Genomic DNA, 12,012 nt, shown 5'->3' on the forward strand with positions numbered 1-12,012 from the left:
TAACTTTTTGAAAAGGAGCAAAATATCAAGAAAAAGTGAGAGCAGTTGGAAATCTTGAAGAATATGTCCAGAGCAGTTCTTACTCATAGAAGTTATAGGAGGAGAAAGTGGATGAAATGAAATAATTAAAAATTAATATAAAATTCTAGAACCAAAGAAAGCACCCCTTTTCAGACTCAAAGGGTCCATTATTGCGTTGTTTTGTTTTTATTTTTGGAGGTAGGGTCTCACTCTGGCTCAGGCTGACCTGGAATTCACTCTGTAGTCTCAGGGTGGCCTCGAACTCTCGGCGATCCTCCTACCTCTGCCTCCCCAGTGCTGGGATTAAAGGCGTGCGCCACCACGCCCGGCATTCAAAGGGTCTATTAAGTGCTACCATGTAACTAGTGAAAGGACTGACACACCAAGAAACATTGCAGTGAAATTTAAAAATGACAAAACAAATATCTCGGGACCACCCGGAGAGCATAAAGTAGGTTTTCTCCAAAAAACCAGAATTTGCTTCTTCTCAGACTCAATGGATTGGAGGTATACCTTCCAGTTCCCAAGAAGAAATCATTCTAAATCTAACATCAATTCTGCTATAGTTAAGTACATGGGCAGATTGATGCTGTCCTCAGCTAAATGGGATAATCTTGCAGAAGGGGCTCAGGAATGCTTCAAACTGCCACTGACAACATAGAATCTCTCCATCTCTTTGCCCTACTCTGCCTTTCTGTTTCTTCTTCCTGCTTTAGATTGTCACCTTCCATTAAAAATGAGCTGTACCGAGTTGGAAGATTGTATATCTGCCCAGCCATGTATATGGAAGAGTACAGACTGTCTTGGAGAAAAAAGCTTCAGAAGAAGCAAGGAAATGTGTGGCAGAAAGTCACATATGTTTAGTAAACATTTTCAGTATAAAAATAGGGAAAGACTGCATTAAAATTAGAAGCCAGAGAATAGTTAGACCTTTGATGACAAAGAGTTAAAAGCTTGACAGTCCACATGAAATGGGCTGAATTATGACTTAAGTGCCCAGAATTTCAGTGGTGATTCCCATTGAAGAATCCTAGAACTAACTATTCCCAAAAGATCTGTAAGTTATTTTTTTTTTTCCTGTAGAAATGCCAGTCTGCCCAAGAGTTTCTATGCCAGATTGGTGTCTTTCCTCTAAGTTACACTGAATCTTTGTTTTTAGTCAGTCACGCAGATGCTCATGGCTTACCTGTCACGCCTTTCAGCTATTGCTGGCAACAAGATCAACTGTGGGCCTGCCCTTACCTGGATGGAGGTATTACCTAGTCACTTTTAATGAAAAGTAAAATTATTTAATTTAAAAATTAATATTGATAATTTCTGAGTTTCATAAATCAAAGAAGCATTTTATTTTCATCTGGAAGAATGGATATTTGGTGTTTTTTTTTTTAAATCTCAACTCTTTATATGATAACTTGGAAATATAGTTTTAAGATATTTTTAGAATCTTAATGATACCTATTATTTGGTGTTCTGTATATTAATGTATGAATTTAGCAAGTTGTATATTTTTTAGTTGATTAAGTAATTGAAAATATGTTTCAGCTATTTGTAAATAAGTAACTACCTTTGGATGGTTCAATTTAACAGTGTCTTGAGGTGTTTTCTGTTAATTTGTGTATGTACAATTGCTTATATTCTCTCCTCACAGTAGAAATTGAAAAGACAAGAAAGTTGGTAGAAAGGATATAGCACATGAAGCCATGTCTCCTTCTTCTGAGACCTGGACTCTTTCCATTGTTGGCAGTGTGGGCATGAAAAATGATTTAATCTCTATTGAATTGCTTCAGCATCTTCAATTTCAATGATGATAATGATAATGAGTATCTTTTAGAATTATGAGGACTCAGTGAAATCTTATATATCATATGCACAACACAACTACTACTGAATATTAACTACCAATAAATGGTAGAGTAATTTTTTAGAACTTTCTGGACTTATTACCTCCCTAGATTAAATTATCATTTATAGAAAGACAAGGATGCATTTGCAAATCCCATGCCTTTAACCATCTCATAGTACCTGTTCTTCATTACAGATTGACAATAAGGGAAACCATCTGCTAGTTCATGAAGAGTCGTCCATTAACACTCCTGCTGTTGGTGCTGCCCATGTCATTAAGAGGTACACTGCTCGGGCACCTGATGAATTGACCTTAGAGGTACATAATTAAAATGTGCTATTTGTTCTTTGATCCTTGCTGCTTTTCCAGCCTTGTCCTTAACTATTTGAATCATTCTATTAATTTAAAAAATTATTGAAAATAGGAGATTCTTTTCTGTACATCTTTATCTTTTAGACAGGAATACTTTTTGTTTTTGTTAAATGATTTACTCATCCTTCAGCAGGCAGCTCCAGTGACTCCCATTTCTTCCATAAAATCATCCTTGGGATACTCCATGTTGCAGTCAGGTTCACATTGTTGGCAGAAAACACATGACCAAGCTTGTGGGTACAAGGGGCTTTATTTTGGCTTATTGACTCAAGGGGAAGCTTCATGATGGCAGGATGTGCAGAGGGCTGACATCACCTCCTGACAAACACCAGGTGGAGAACAGCAACAGGAGAGTGTGCCAAACACTGGCAAGGGGGAGGTGGCTAGAACACCCATAAGTCCACCCCCAGCAGTAATACACTGCCTCTAGCAGGAGTTAGTTCCCAAATTTCCATCATCTGAGAATTTAACATTCAAAACATCTAAGTTTATGGGGAACACCCGACTCAAACCACCACAGTCCATGTCAGTAGTATAGCTTCAAAACTGGGTTGGATGCTCTCCAGATCCTCCACTGTCATGGTGGACCTGATCATCATTTCCTACATATACTCATAGCGTGTTCTTGGTTATCTCAGTGGGCCTCTTAAAAGCAAAGTCTGCCTTTGACTTTGTGTTTTTGGTGCCTAAACATTGATATACAGTGATAACATTATATAATGTTTATTAAAAGATTGAAGAGATAAAAAGTAAAGTAAATATTTCTTGGTATCAGATGCAAAAGGAGAATTAAGTTTCTTCCTCTAAAAATATGTATTGGTTGATGAAAGAGAAAGTAAGTGTTAATAGTTATATGATTTAAGAATAAACAGTGTATTATACGTGGTTATCAGAGTATTGTTGGCCAAGTTATAGAATCAGCCTAGTTGTCCATGAACATATGAATGGATTTGGAGTGTGAATGTGTGTGTGTGTGTGTGTGTGTGTGTGTGTGTGTGTAAATGTGCATGAACACATTGGAGTTTGGTATAGTCATAAAGAACAAAATGATGTCATTTCAGGATAATGGTTAGAATAGGAGATGTTAAGTGAAATGAGCCAAATTCAGAAAGACAAATATAGCAAGTTTTCTCATATATAGAATCTAGATTTAAAAATCTGTGCATATAAAGCATGAAAGTGAAGGGGTATACTTGGGAAGAGGCAAGCCAGGGTTGAGGCTAAGGCAAGAGAGGAATGGAAGGTAACTATGATCAAAATGTATAACTTACATGTATGAAAATGTCATAATGAAATTCATTATTTTATACAATGAATGTGTACTAATAAAAAAATGAAGGAAAAGGCTGGTTAGATGGCTCAGCAGTTAAAGGTGTTTGCTTGTGAAGCCTGCCAGCCTGGGTTCAATTTCCAAGTAACCCCATAAAGTGATACACAAAAGTAATACATATGTCTGACTGTATTTGCAATGGCAAGAGGCTCTGGGGCTGGGGCATGCGTGAGCGCACAGACACACACGCATACACACACACACATACCAGATAAATAAAAAGCATTTAAAAGGGGAAAGGCAAAACATCTAAATCAAATAGTAAATCAAATCATAAGAATGTAGAGTTTGGTCGTCTGCAGGACAGAAACATCTGTCTCAATTTTGTCTTCTGCATTTGTCATAGTTCTTGACCTATAGGAGGTACTCAGTTAAACTCATGTTGATGAACAATGATAACAAAAGAAAATCCTAAAGGTGTCACAGTAGAGAATAAGCTGTTGTCAAACTAGCAAAGATGACTTTGAAGACTGATTGCTCATGATTTAAGACAGTAGTGGGAACATACAAAGATTCTTTCAAATGTCTCAGTTGTGCTTTCACATACTTAACTGTGCATAGGTATCATTGTCTCCTTTGATTGAATAATATAACTTCTAATAAATATATTATTATAAACTTACACTTTATATGTTTCTAAAAATAGTACTATGTCATTCCAAAAATGATTTAGGTAGAGCATAAAATTTACCCTTTTGGTGAGCTCAGATCTAAATTCTAGAGATAACAATTGGTTGAAAATTTAACAAAAAACATTTCATTTAAAATTTTGATTGTCCTAGGTGGGAGACATCGTTTCTGTCATTGATATGCCCCCCAAAGTGTTAAGTACATGGTGGAGAGGCAAGCATGGATTTCAGGTAAGCAACAGAAAAATTGGTTGTAAGAAAGTTCAAAGGACAATTTTTGGTATGTTTTATTGGTATTTCTTGTTACAAAATGTACTGATAGGACCTTGTTTGTCATCATTAATTTTGTCTGTAGTGATAAAAGAACATAGATTCCCTGGGCTAGTTGTACTGTGATAACTTCTCTCCTTCACTTCATCTCTGAATGTTGTATACTCAGAGTGGAGCCATCTCGAACATGAGAACCACTGTCAGGGATCAGTTCTGTGGCTATGTTGTGCTTGTGTATATGTCTTGTACTCATGTGCATGTGTATATGCATGTGTTGTGCATGTATGCATACATGTTCTTATATGTAGGTGCCTGTGTATATGTAGATTTGTGTGCTCATGTGTCAGCATGTATTTGTAGGCCAGAGACAACATTGGATGTTTATCCTTAGAAATACCCTCTACCCTTTTGAGACAGGGTGTCTCATTGAGCCCAGAGATCACTGATTTGGCTAGACAACCTAGCCAGCAGGCACTGGGGATCCTTTGTCTCTGCTTCCCTCATGGTGGGATAACACGTGTGCACTGCCACACCCAGCATATATATGTGAGTACTGAGAATGAGACTCAGTTCCTCATGCTTGCAAGGCAAGTACTTTACTCACTAAGCCATTTCCCCTGCACTAAATCTACCTTGCGTTTAGTAATGGTTGTTATTATTATTGTTGTTGTTATTTTGGTTTTTTGAGCTAGGGTCTAACTTTAGCTGAGGATGACCTGGAATTCACTATGTAGTCTCAGGGTGGCCTTGAACTCTCGGCGATCCCCTACTTCTGCCTCCTGAGTGCTGGGATTAAAGGCATGCACCACCATGCCCAGCCCATGGTTCAGTATTATGAGACATATATATCTTCTCTTTAGAGTTAAGTCAATTTGATTATGATGCAGTTAGCTTTTAATGTTGGCACAAAGCTTTCTCCTTTATTTTTAATATATAAACCTAAATAACTTGAGATCTAACAATGGAATCTTTTAAACTGACAGCACCAATTTTTATAAAAATTGAGGGGCTTTTTCTTATCTTATCTTGGCAGTATACATAGAACCTTAAAAATGTCTGAAAATTATATTCTTTTTATTACTTATGTATGTGTGGGTATTCATGTTTCTATATATGCTTGTTTGTGTATGTCTGGGCACACGTGCTTGTGGAGGCCGGAGATTGATACTAGGTGTCTTCTTTGATCACTCTTTACCTTATTTATTGGGGTCTCTCACTTGAACCCTGAGCTTGCCAATTCATCTTGTGTTGCTAGCCAGCTTGCTCTGTGTCCACCTCCCAAGTGCTGGGATTATAATCAGGCCAATGGAGATCCAAACTCAGGTCCTCACAATTGAGTGGCAAGTACTTTACTAACAGTCATCTCTCCAAGCCACTAAAATTATATTCTTAATTTGTAGACTATTGTGTGTGTGTGTGTGTGTATAAGGGGGTTAGTTTCTTTATAAAACTGTTATAAATTGTATTATGTGTTGGGAATTTGGTTACTATTAAACAGCTCTTTTAAGCGTTACATATAAAAATAATGTTCATAGGCTGGAAAGGTGGCTCAGGGGTTAAAGGCACTTGTGTAAAAAGCCTGAAGGCCTGGGTTCAACTCCCTAGTACCCATGTAAAGCCAGATGCACAAAGTGGCTCATGTATCTGGAGTTTGTTTGCAGTGGCAGGAGGCCCTAGCATTCCCATTCTCTCTCTCTCCTTCTCTATCTCTCTTTGCAAAGAAATAAAAAATGTTTAGAAAATAATGTTTATTACTTTTTCATTAAAATGTAATTTATTTTAAAAAGTAATGCAATGAACCCAACATGGCTCAGGGAAATTTTGTGGAAGAGGGGCAGAAAGAATGTCAGAGTCACATGTTGGGTCATGATTTGCAGAGACATTTGTCATACCAATAACTGGGGGCTAACTCCACAATACACGACCCATTTACATCAACAAGGAGGGTCCAATGGGAGGAGGTAGATCACAGATGAGCCTAAACAATGGTACCAAACTGCCTGTATTTACTGAAAAGAAAACTAATAAATTAAGTTTAAAAAAAAAAAAGTAATGCAACTAAAATAGGATAGCATGGTAGTTAAATATGAACTCTGGTGCCAGGTTGTTTGGGCTTTTAATCCTGTGATACTTTGGAATATTATTTGAGGATTTGTCTGTCAATTTCCCTGTTTGTAAAATAAGGATCGCAGGACTGTATTTTATCTCATGTATTCTCATGAAGATTAAATATATGATACTAGGCATGTAAGGCACTTAGAACAGGCTTAAAGTGTGTGTGTGTGTGTGTGTGTGTGTGTGTGTACATGTATAATTATTAATTAATAAATAGTGATTTTAAGGCCAGGCGTATTGGCACACACCTTTAAACTCAGCACTTAGGAGGCAGAGGTAGGAGCATTGCCGTGAGTTCGAGGCCACCCTGAGACTACATAGTGAATTCCAGGTCAGCCTGGGCTAGAGTGAGACTCTATCTTGAAAAACCAGAATAAATAAATAAAATAAATAAACACTGATTTTAAAACTAAAATGGTGTTTATTTGAAAATTTTAATTTCGTGAATCCTTTTTCTGTAGTATGATCACATATAGCAATTTAGTTTCTTGATTACACTAAAAAATATTATATCCATGTTGTTCCATTTCTTCTGCCTTGGCCTCAGGAAGGCAGCCTTGCTATTGGCCACATTGGAGTATGCCTATGAGAAAACCAGTTGATACGGGAATGGTCTAACCAGCTACCTTACCCCAGGGGTCTACTATTTCCACTTCTCAAGGACTGTGATTACAGGCACACACTGGCATGCCTAGCATTTTGTGTGGATGTTGGAGATCCAAACTCAGGTCCTTGTGTTTATGTGGCAAGTTCTTTACCAGCTGAGCCATCATGTCAGCCTGGAATCCATTGTTTTAAGAAAGGAACCCACATGTTTCACTATTCTTGATAGTCATTTGTAAGTGGTTAGTTACACTGGGAGGTATGAGTAGGAAAATGCATCTAGCATCTTTTAAGAGAAAGTGTTGATTGGCATTTCATGTGCAGTTTTCTTGAATTTCACAAAACTTTGAAGTAGTCATTATCTCCCAAGTTTGTGGAGAAAACACAGTTTTTACAAAGTTTAATAAACAGCTTAGGTATAATTCAGTGAATTATGGATAGAAACAGAACTTAAACCCATGGTCTCCAACCCATTGCCTGAAGAGCATGAAGTATAAATTTTATATCTTTCCTTCTCAACCAGCAGGGAATGCAGTGGAGACCAGCCCACTGCAGACTTTGGGGTGCACTTGTTCATTGATGGAAGCATTGCTGTCATTATGTGTTAGGTCAGTTGCTCTCTGCTTTAATTTTTTGAGATACATTCTCTCACCAAATCCAAAGCTCACAAATTTGGCAAGCCTACCTAGCCAGCTTGCCCTGGGGACCATTGTGTGACTGGATGTCAGGAAAAAGCTGTCTCAAGCTACTTATGGGCCCCTGTGCTGGCTAGGTATTTTTATATTTTGGGTATATATGTTCTTCCTGAGATACTCATGACTAGAATTCAGAATCATCTTTATATTATGGGTTTTCAAGCTTAAAGTAACTGAAATAATAGCTTACTCCAATGATTTTCATGCTTTTTTAAAATTTTTAAGCAAGTGGAATTTTTTTTGTTTTTCAAGGTAGGGTCTCATCTGGCTCAGGCTGACCTGGAATTCACTATGTAGTCTCAGGGTGGCCTCGAACTTGTGGCAATCCTCCTACCTCTGCCTCCTGAGTGCTAGGATTAAAGGTGTGCGCCACCACGCCTGGCTTTTAAGCAAGTGGAAGTTTTAATCAAAGGGAACCTCACACAGAACCTGCTTGGGAGCAAAGTTGAAGGTGGATCTGGTAAGGTCACATTAGTCCACTGGAGGGGCCAGGGTGCCTGGGCAGAGCTAATGACTACATTGCTAGTAGACCATGTTTTATGTATTAGGTGTATTACAGAAAATGCCACCTAATGTTTTAACAGTGCAAGGTATTAGAAAAACAGGTTACTAATAAGAGAATTTTATGGGACCCTCTTTTAGAAAGAACAGTACTCAAATTTCTGATATTTCTAATATAAATTGGATCAGAATTCCTTGTATTTCATGCATGCTGGTGTAAATTGGTGACACAAATTCTCTCTCTCTCTCTCTCTCTCTCTCTCTCTCTCTCTCTTTCTTTCTTTCTTTCTTTCTTTCTTTCTTTCGAGTTAGGGTCTTATTCCAGCCCAGGCCAACTGTAGTCTCAGGGTGGCCTCGAACTTGCCTCCCAAGTGCTGGGGTTAAGGAGTGCAATTCTATTCTTCCATTTGTCTCGTAAGTGCTACATTAGTTTGCTAAGGCTGCCATAACAAACTACCTCAGACTGGGTGGCTTAAGCAACCAAAATTTATTTTTAGACAGATCTGGAAGTTAGAAGTCCAGTATCAAAGAGTAGCGAGGTTGGCTTTCTTCTGAGGCCTATAGCTTTGGGTCAGCTATCTGTCATCTTGGTGCCAAATGAATGGCATTTCCTCTCTATGTGTAGGTGTCTGTGTCCTAATCTCTCTTGCTTCATAAAGGCAACTGTCAAATTGAAATAGGACCCACTCATAAGACCTGATTTAACCTTACATATCCTCATTAAAAGCTCTGTGTCTCATCTCTCAATACAGCTACATTCTTAGGTACTGAGGGTTAGGAATTCAGCATACAGAATTGGGGTAGATACCATTAAGGTATATTATAATTGGTCCCAAGCACTCTTGGATAGAGAGGTAGGTTACTTGAAGGCCTTGGGCAGGGTAACTCTCTCACACACATCTAATAGGAAGAGGGTCTCCTGTAAGGCCCCAGGCTAAGGGTAGGGAGAGCTTAAGATGTTGACTATACACCCTACAACTCTCTTGTACTTCACCTATTCATTAGTCACACCTGTGAATCCTGGTTAACATTCATCTTTTACTTTCTCCATAGTTTTACCTGTTCTAGGCACATCGTATATGTGTATGTATGTGAATATGTGTATATATACGTTATGTATATGATATGCCTAGAGCATGAATACACACACACACACACACACAAACATGTATAAAACTACCTGGTTTATATAGCCTTTTCAGTTTCACTTAGTAATACACACATATATTACACCATTTTTCCCCATGGCTTACAAGTTTTTTGTTGTTTATTTTCTTGTTTAAAAAAATGACTATCTATTACCCAGTATTAAGGATGAACCATAGTTTATATATCCATTACCTACCAAGTGACATCTTGGCAACATCTGTATTGTTGGCAATTCTTACTCAAGCTGCCATAATATCCACTGACAAGATTGTTGTATACATGTAAGTTTTCAGATCCTTTGGGTAAGTACCAAGAAGGGTGATAGCTATATCATGTACTAAGAGTATGTTCAGCTTTGTAGGAAACAACAAAACTGTCTTTCCACTTCACACTCCCTAAAACAATAGGTAAGAGTTCTTGTTGCTCAGTCTCCTCATGGCCATTTGATAACTGACAGGTTTGGGGTTTGTCCATTCCAGAAGATGCTGCATGATATTGTAAGACTGATTTCATTTACAAATAAAATAAGTCCAAGTAATAGAACTTATTGAATACTTCAGGTTGTACTGCTGTCTTTGTTATTCTGTTGCTAGTTATTCTTTCTATGTTCCCTTTACTTCTGATTCTTAAACTTTAGTGAATATAAGAATCACTAGGAGGACCTCTTGAAAACATGAAATCTCAGGGCCCAAGTTGTGGGGTAGGATAGGAGGCCAACTTGTTATATTTTGGTACTCCAGGTGAACTCTGGCAGTCAGGTGGTGATTGGCAGAGACCAGTATGTTGCCAAGTTACATTCAGTTTATTGTCATAGCCCAGACCATAATTTAGCTGGGGAACAGAAGCATAAGTTCATCCATATCTTTAAGTTACACCATGATTATCTTTTCTTAAACTTCTGGGAGTGGGAAGTGTGAAATTATATTAACTATAGCAACTTAAAATTCTGAAATCTACGGGAGGGGTTTGTCTCCTAAGAAGTATTTTGACTCTTTCTCTTATTTTGTATCCAAAGTGTTTAATTGTATTAAGTGCTTTATGTGAAAACAAACCTTTGCTATATTCCTTGTTTTAAAATAATAGGCATCATAATAAGATTTACGTCCTCAGACATAGCCTACTATTCAGATTGTAGGGAAAGGCCTTGTTCTTAGGTAAAAGGCATGATATAAATAGAATGCTAATATATTTGATCATTAGTTTCTTTTTTAATTTATTTTTATTTTTCTCAATTTTTATTAACATTTTCCATGATTATAAAAATTATCCCATGGTAATACCCTACCTACCCCCCTTTACCCTTTGAAATTCCATTCTCCATCATATCCCCTCCCCATCTCAATCAGTCTCTCTTTTATTTTGATGTCATGATCTTTTTCTCCTCTTACGATGCTCTTGTGTAGGTAGTGTCAGGCACCTCATACAGTCATGGGATATCCAGGCCATTTTATGTCTGGAGGGAGCACGTTGTAAGGAGTCCTATTCTTTCTTTGGCTCTTACATTCTTTCTGCCACCTCTTCCACATTAGACCCTGAGCCTTGGAAGGTGTGACCAAGATGTTCCTCAGTACTCCAGTCAATTCTTTCCAGCACTATGATACCTTTTGAGTCGTCCCAAGGTCACTGCCATCTGGAAAGAGAAGATTCTCTACCCAAAGTGAGAGTAGTATTAATACAAGGGTATGAATATTAAGAGAAGTGCTTATTGGGCAGTTTGATAAGCATAGTATATACATTTATACAGACATCAGCAGATGATACACGCTTAGGGCTCATGACTACCCCTGTTTTAAGTTTTCAGTGTCAGGGATGTATTGCCTCCCATGGAACATGCCTCCAGTCCAACTGGAGTGCAGTTGGTTTCCCCCATGACAGAAATGCTACTGTTGCACCCATTGGCTCATTTGGGCTGGCTGGCCAATTATAAGGCTTGCAGTGAACACTGTTGAGTACCTTCACTGGTGGTATCTCTTTCTCCCATTGAACTACATGTAGAATGGCTTCTTCCAGCTTTATGTCAGCTGGTCTACATGGAGGAGGTTATCAGCTCAGTTCCAGCAGGATTTCTCAGTGGCCTTCAAGCCCAAGTATGTGGAGTCTTCAGCAATAGGGACTTACCATCTATTCTTGGTGGAAAGCAAGGGCCTGGGCAATAGCCAATAATGTTTTGGGGGCATCAGGGTCCTGCCTGGCCAACATCTCACTGAAAGTTACTCCATCCCTGCACTGAAAATTTTCTAACAACGATGTATGGCTTATGAGTGTTCCATTGTCCAAAACCAGAGGATTGCATATGATTTATTTATATCCTCTTAGATTTTGATTAGCCCTCCCTCCCCCTTTCCTTTACTCAATCTCTTCTCCTGACCTCACTTTGAGCTGTCTCATCCCCATTAATCTATCCTTCTACTTACATATATACAATACCAACCTATTAAGTAATCTCCTCCCTTCCTTTCTCTTCCCTTTATATCTCTGTTTTAG

The 12,012-nt window shown here is 38.2% G+C and overlaps 1 protein-coding gene across 3 annotated transcripts in view; it reads left to right on the forward strand.

Annotated features, from left to right (window-relative positions):
* Positions 1 to 12,012, forward strand: part of Arhgap32 (Rho GTPase activating protein 32) — a 340,655-nt gene that overhangs the window by 202,782 nt on the left and 125,861 nt on the right. For all 3 annotated transcript variants that reach the window (XM_045146281.1, XM_045146280.1, XM_004665482.3), the window contains 3 exons: positions 1,181 to 1,273; positions 2,060 to 2,182; positions 4,349 to 4,426. In XM_045146281.1, coding sequence (XP_045002216.1) covers positions 1,181 to 1,273; positions 2,060 to 2,182; positions 4,349 to 4,426 — 294 coding nt within the window. The remainder of the gene's footprint in view (positions 1 to 1,180; positions 1,274 to 2,059; positions 2,183 to 4,348; positions 4,427 to 12,012) is intronic.

This window comes from Jaculus jaculus, chromosome 3, assembly GCF_020740685.1.
Source record: "Jaculus jaculus isolate mJacJac1 chromosome 3, mJacJac1.mat.Y.cur, whole genome shotgun sequence".
NCBI classification, from domain to species: Eukaryota; Metazoa; Chordata; class Mammalia; order Rodentia; family Dipodidae; genus Jaculus; species Jaculus jaculus.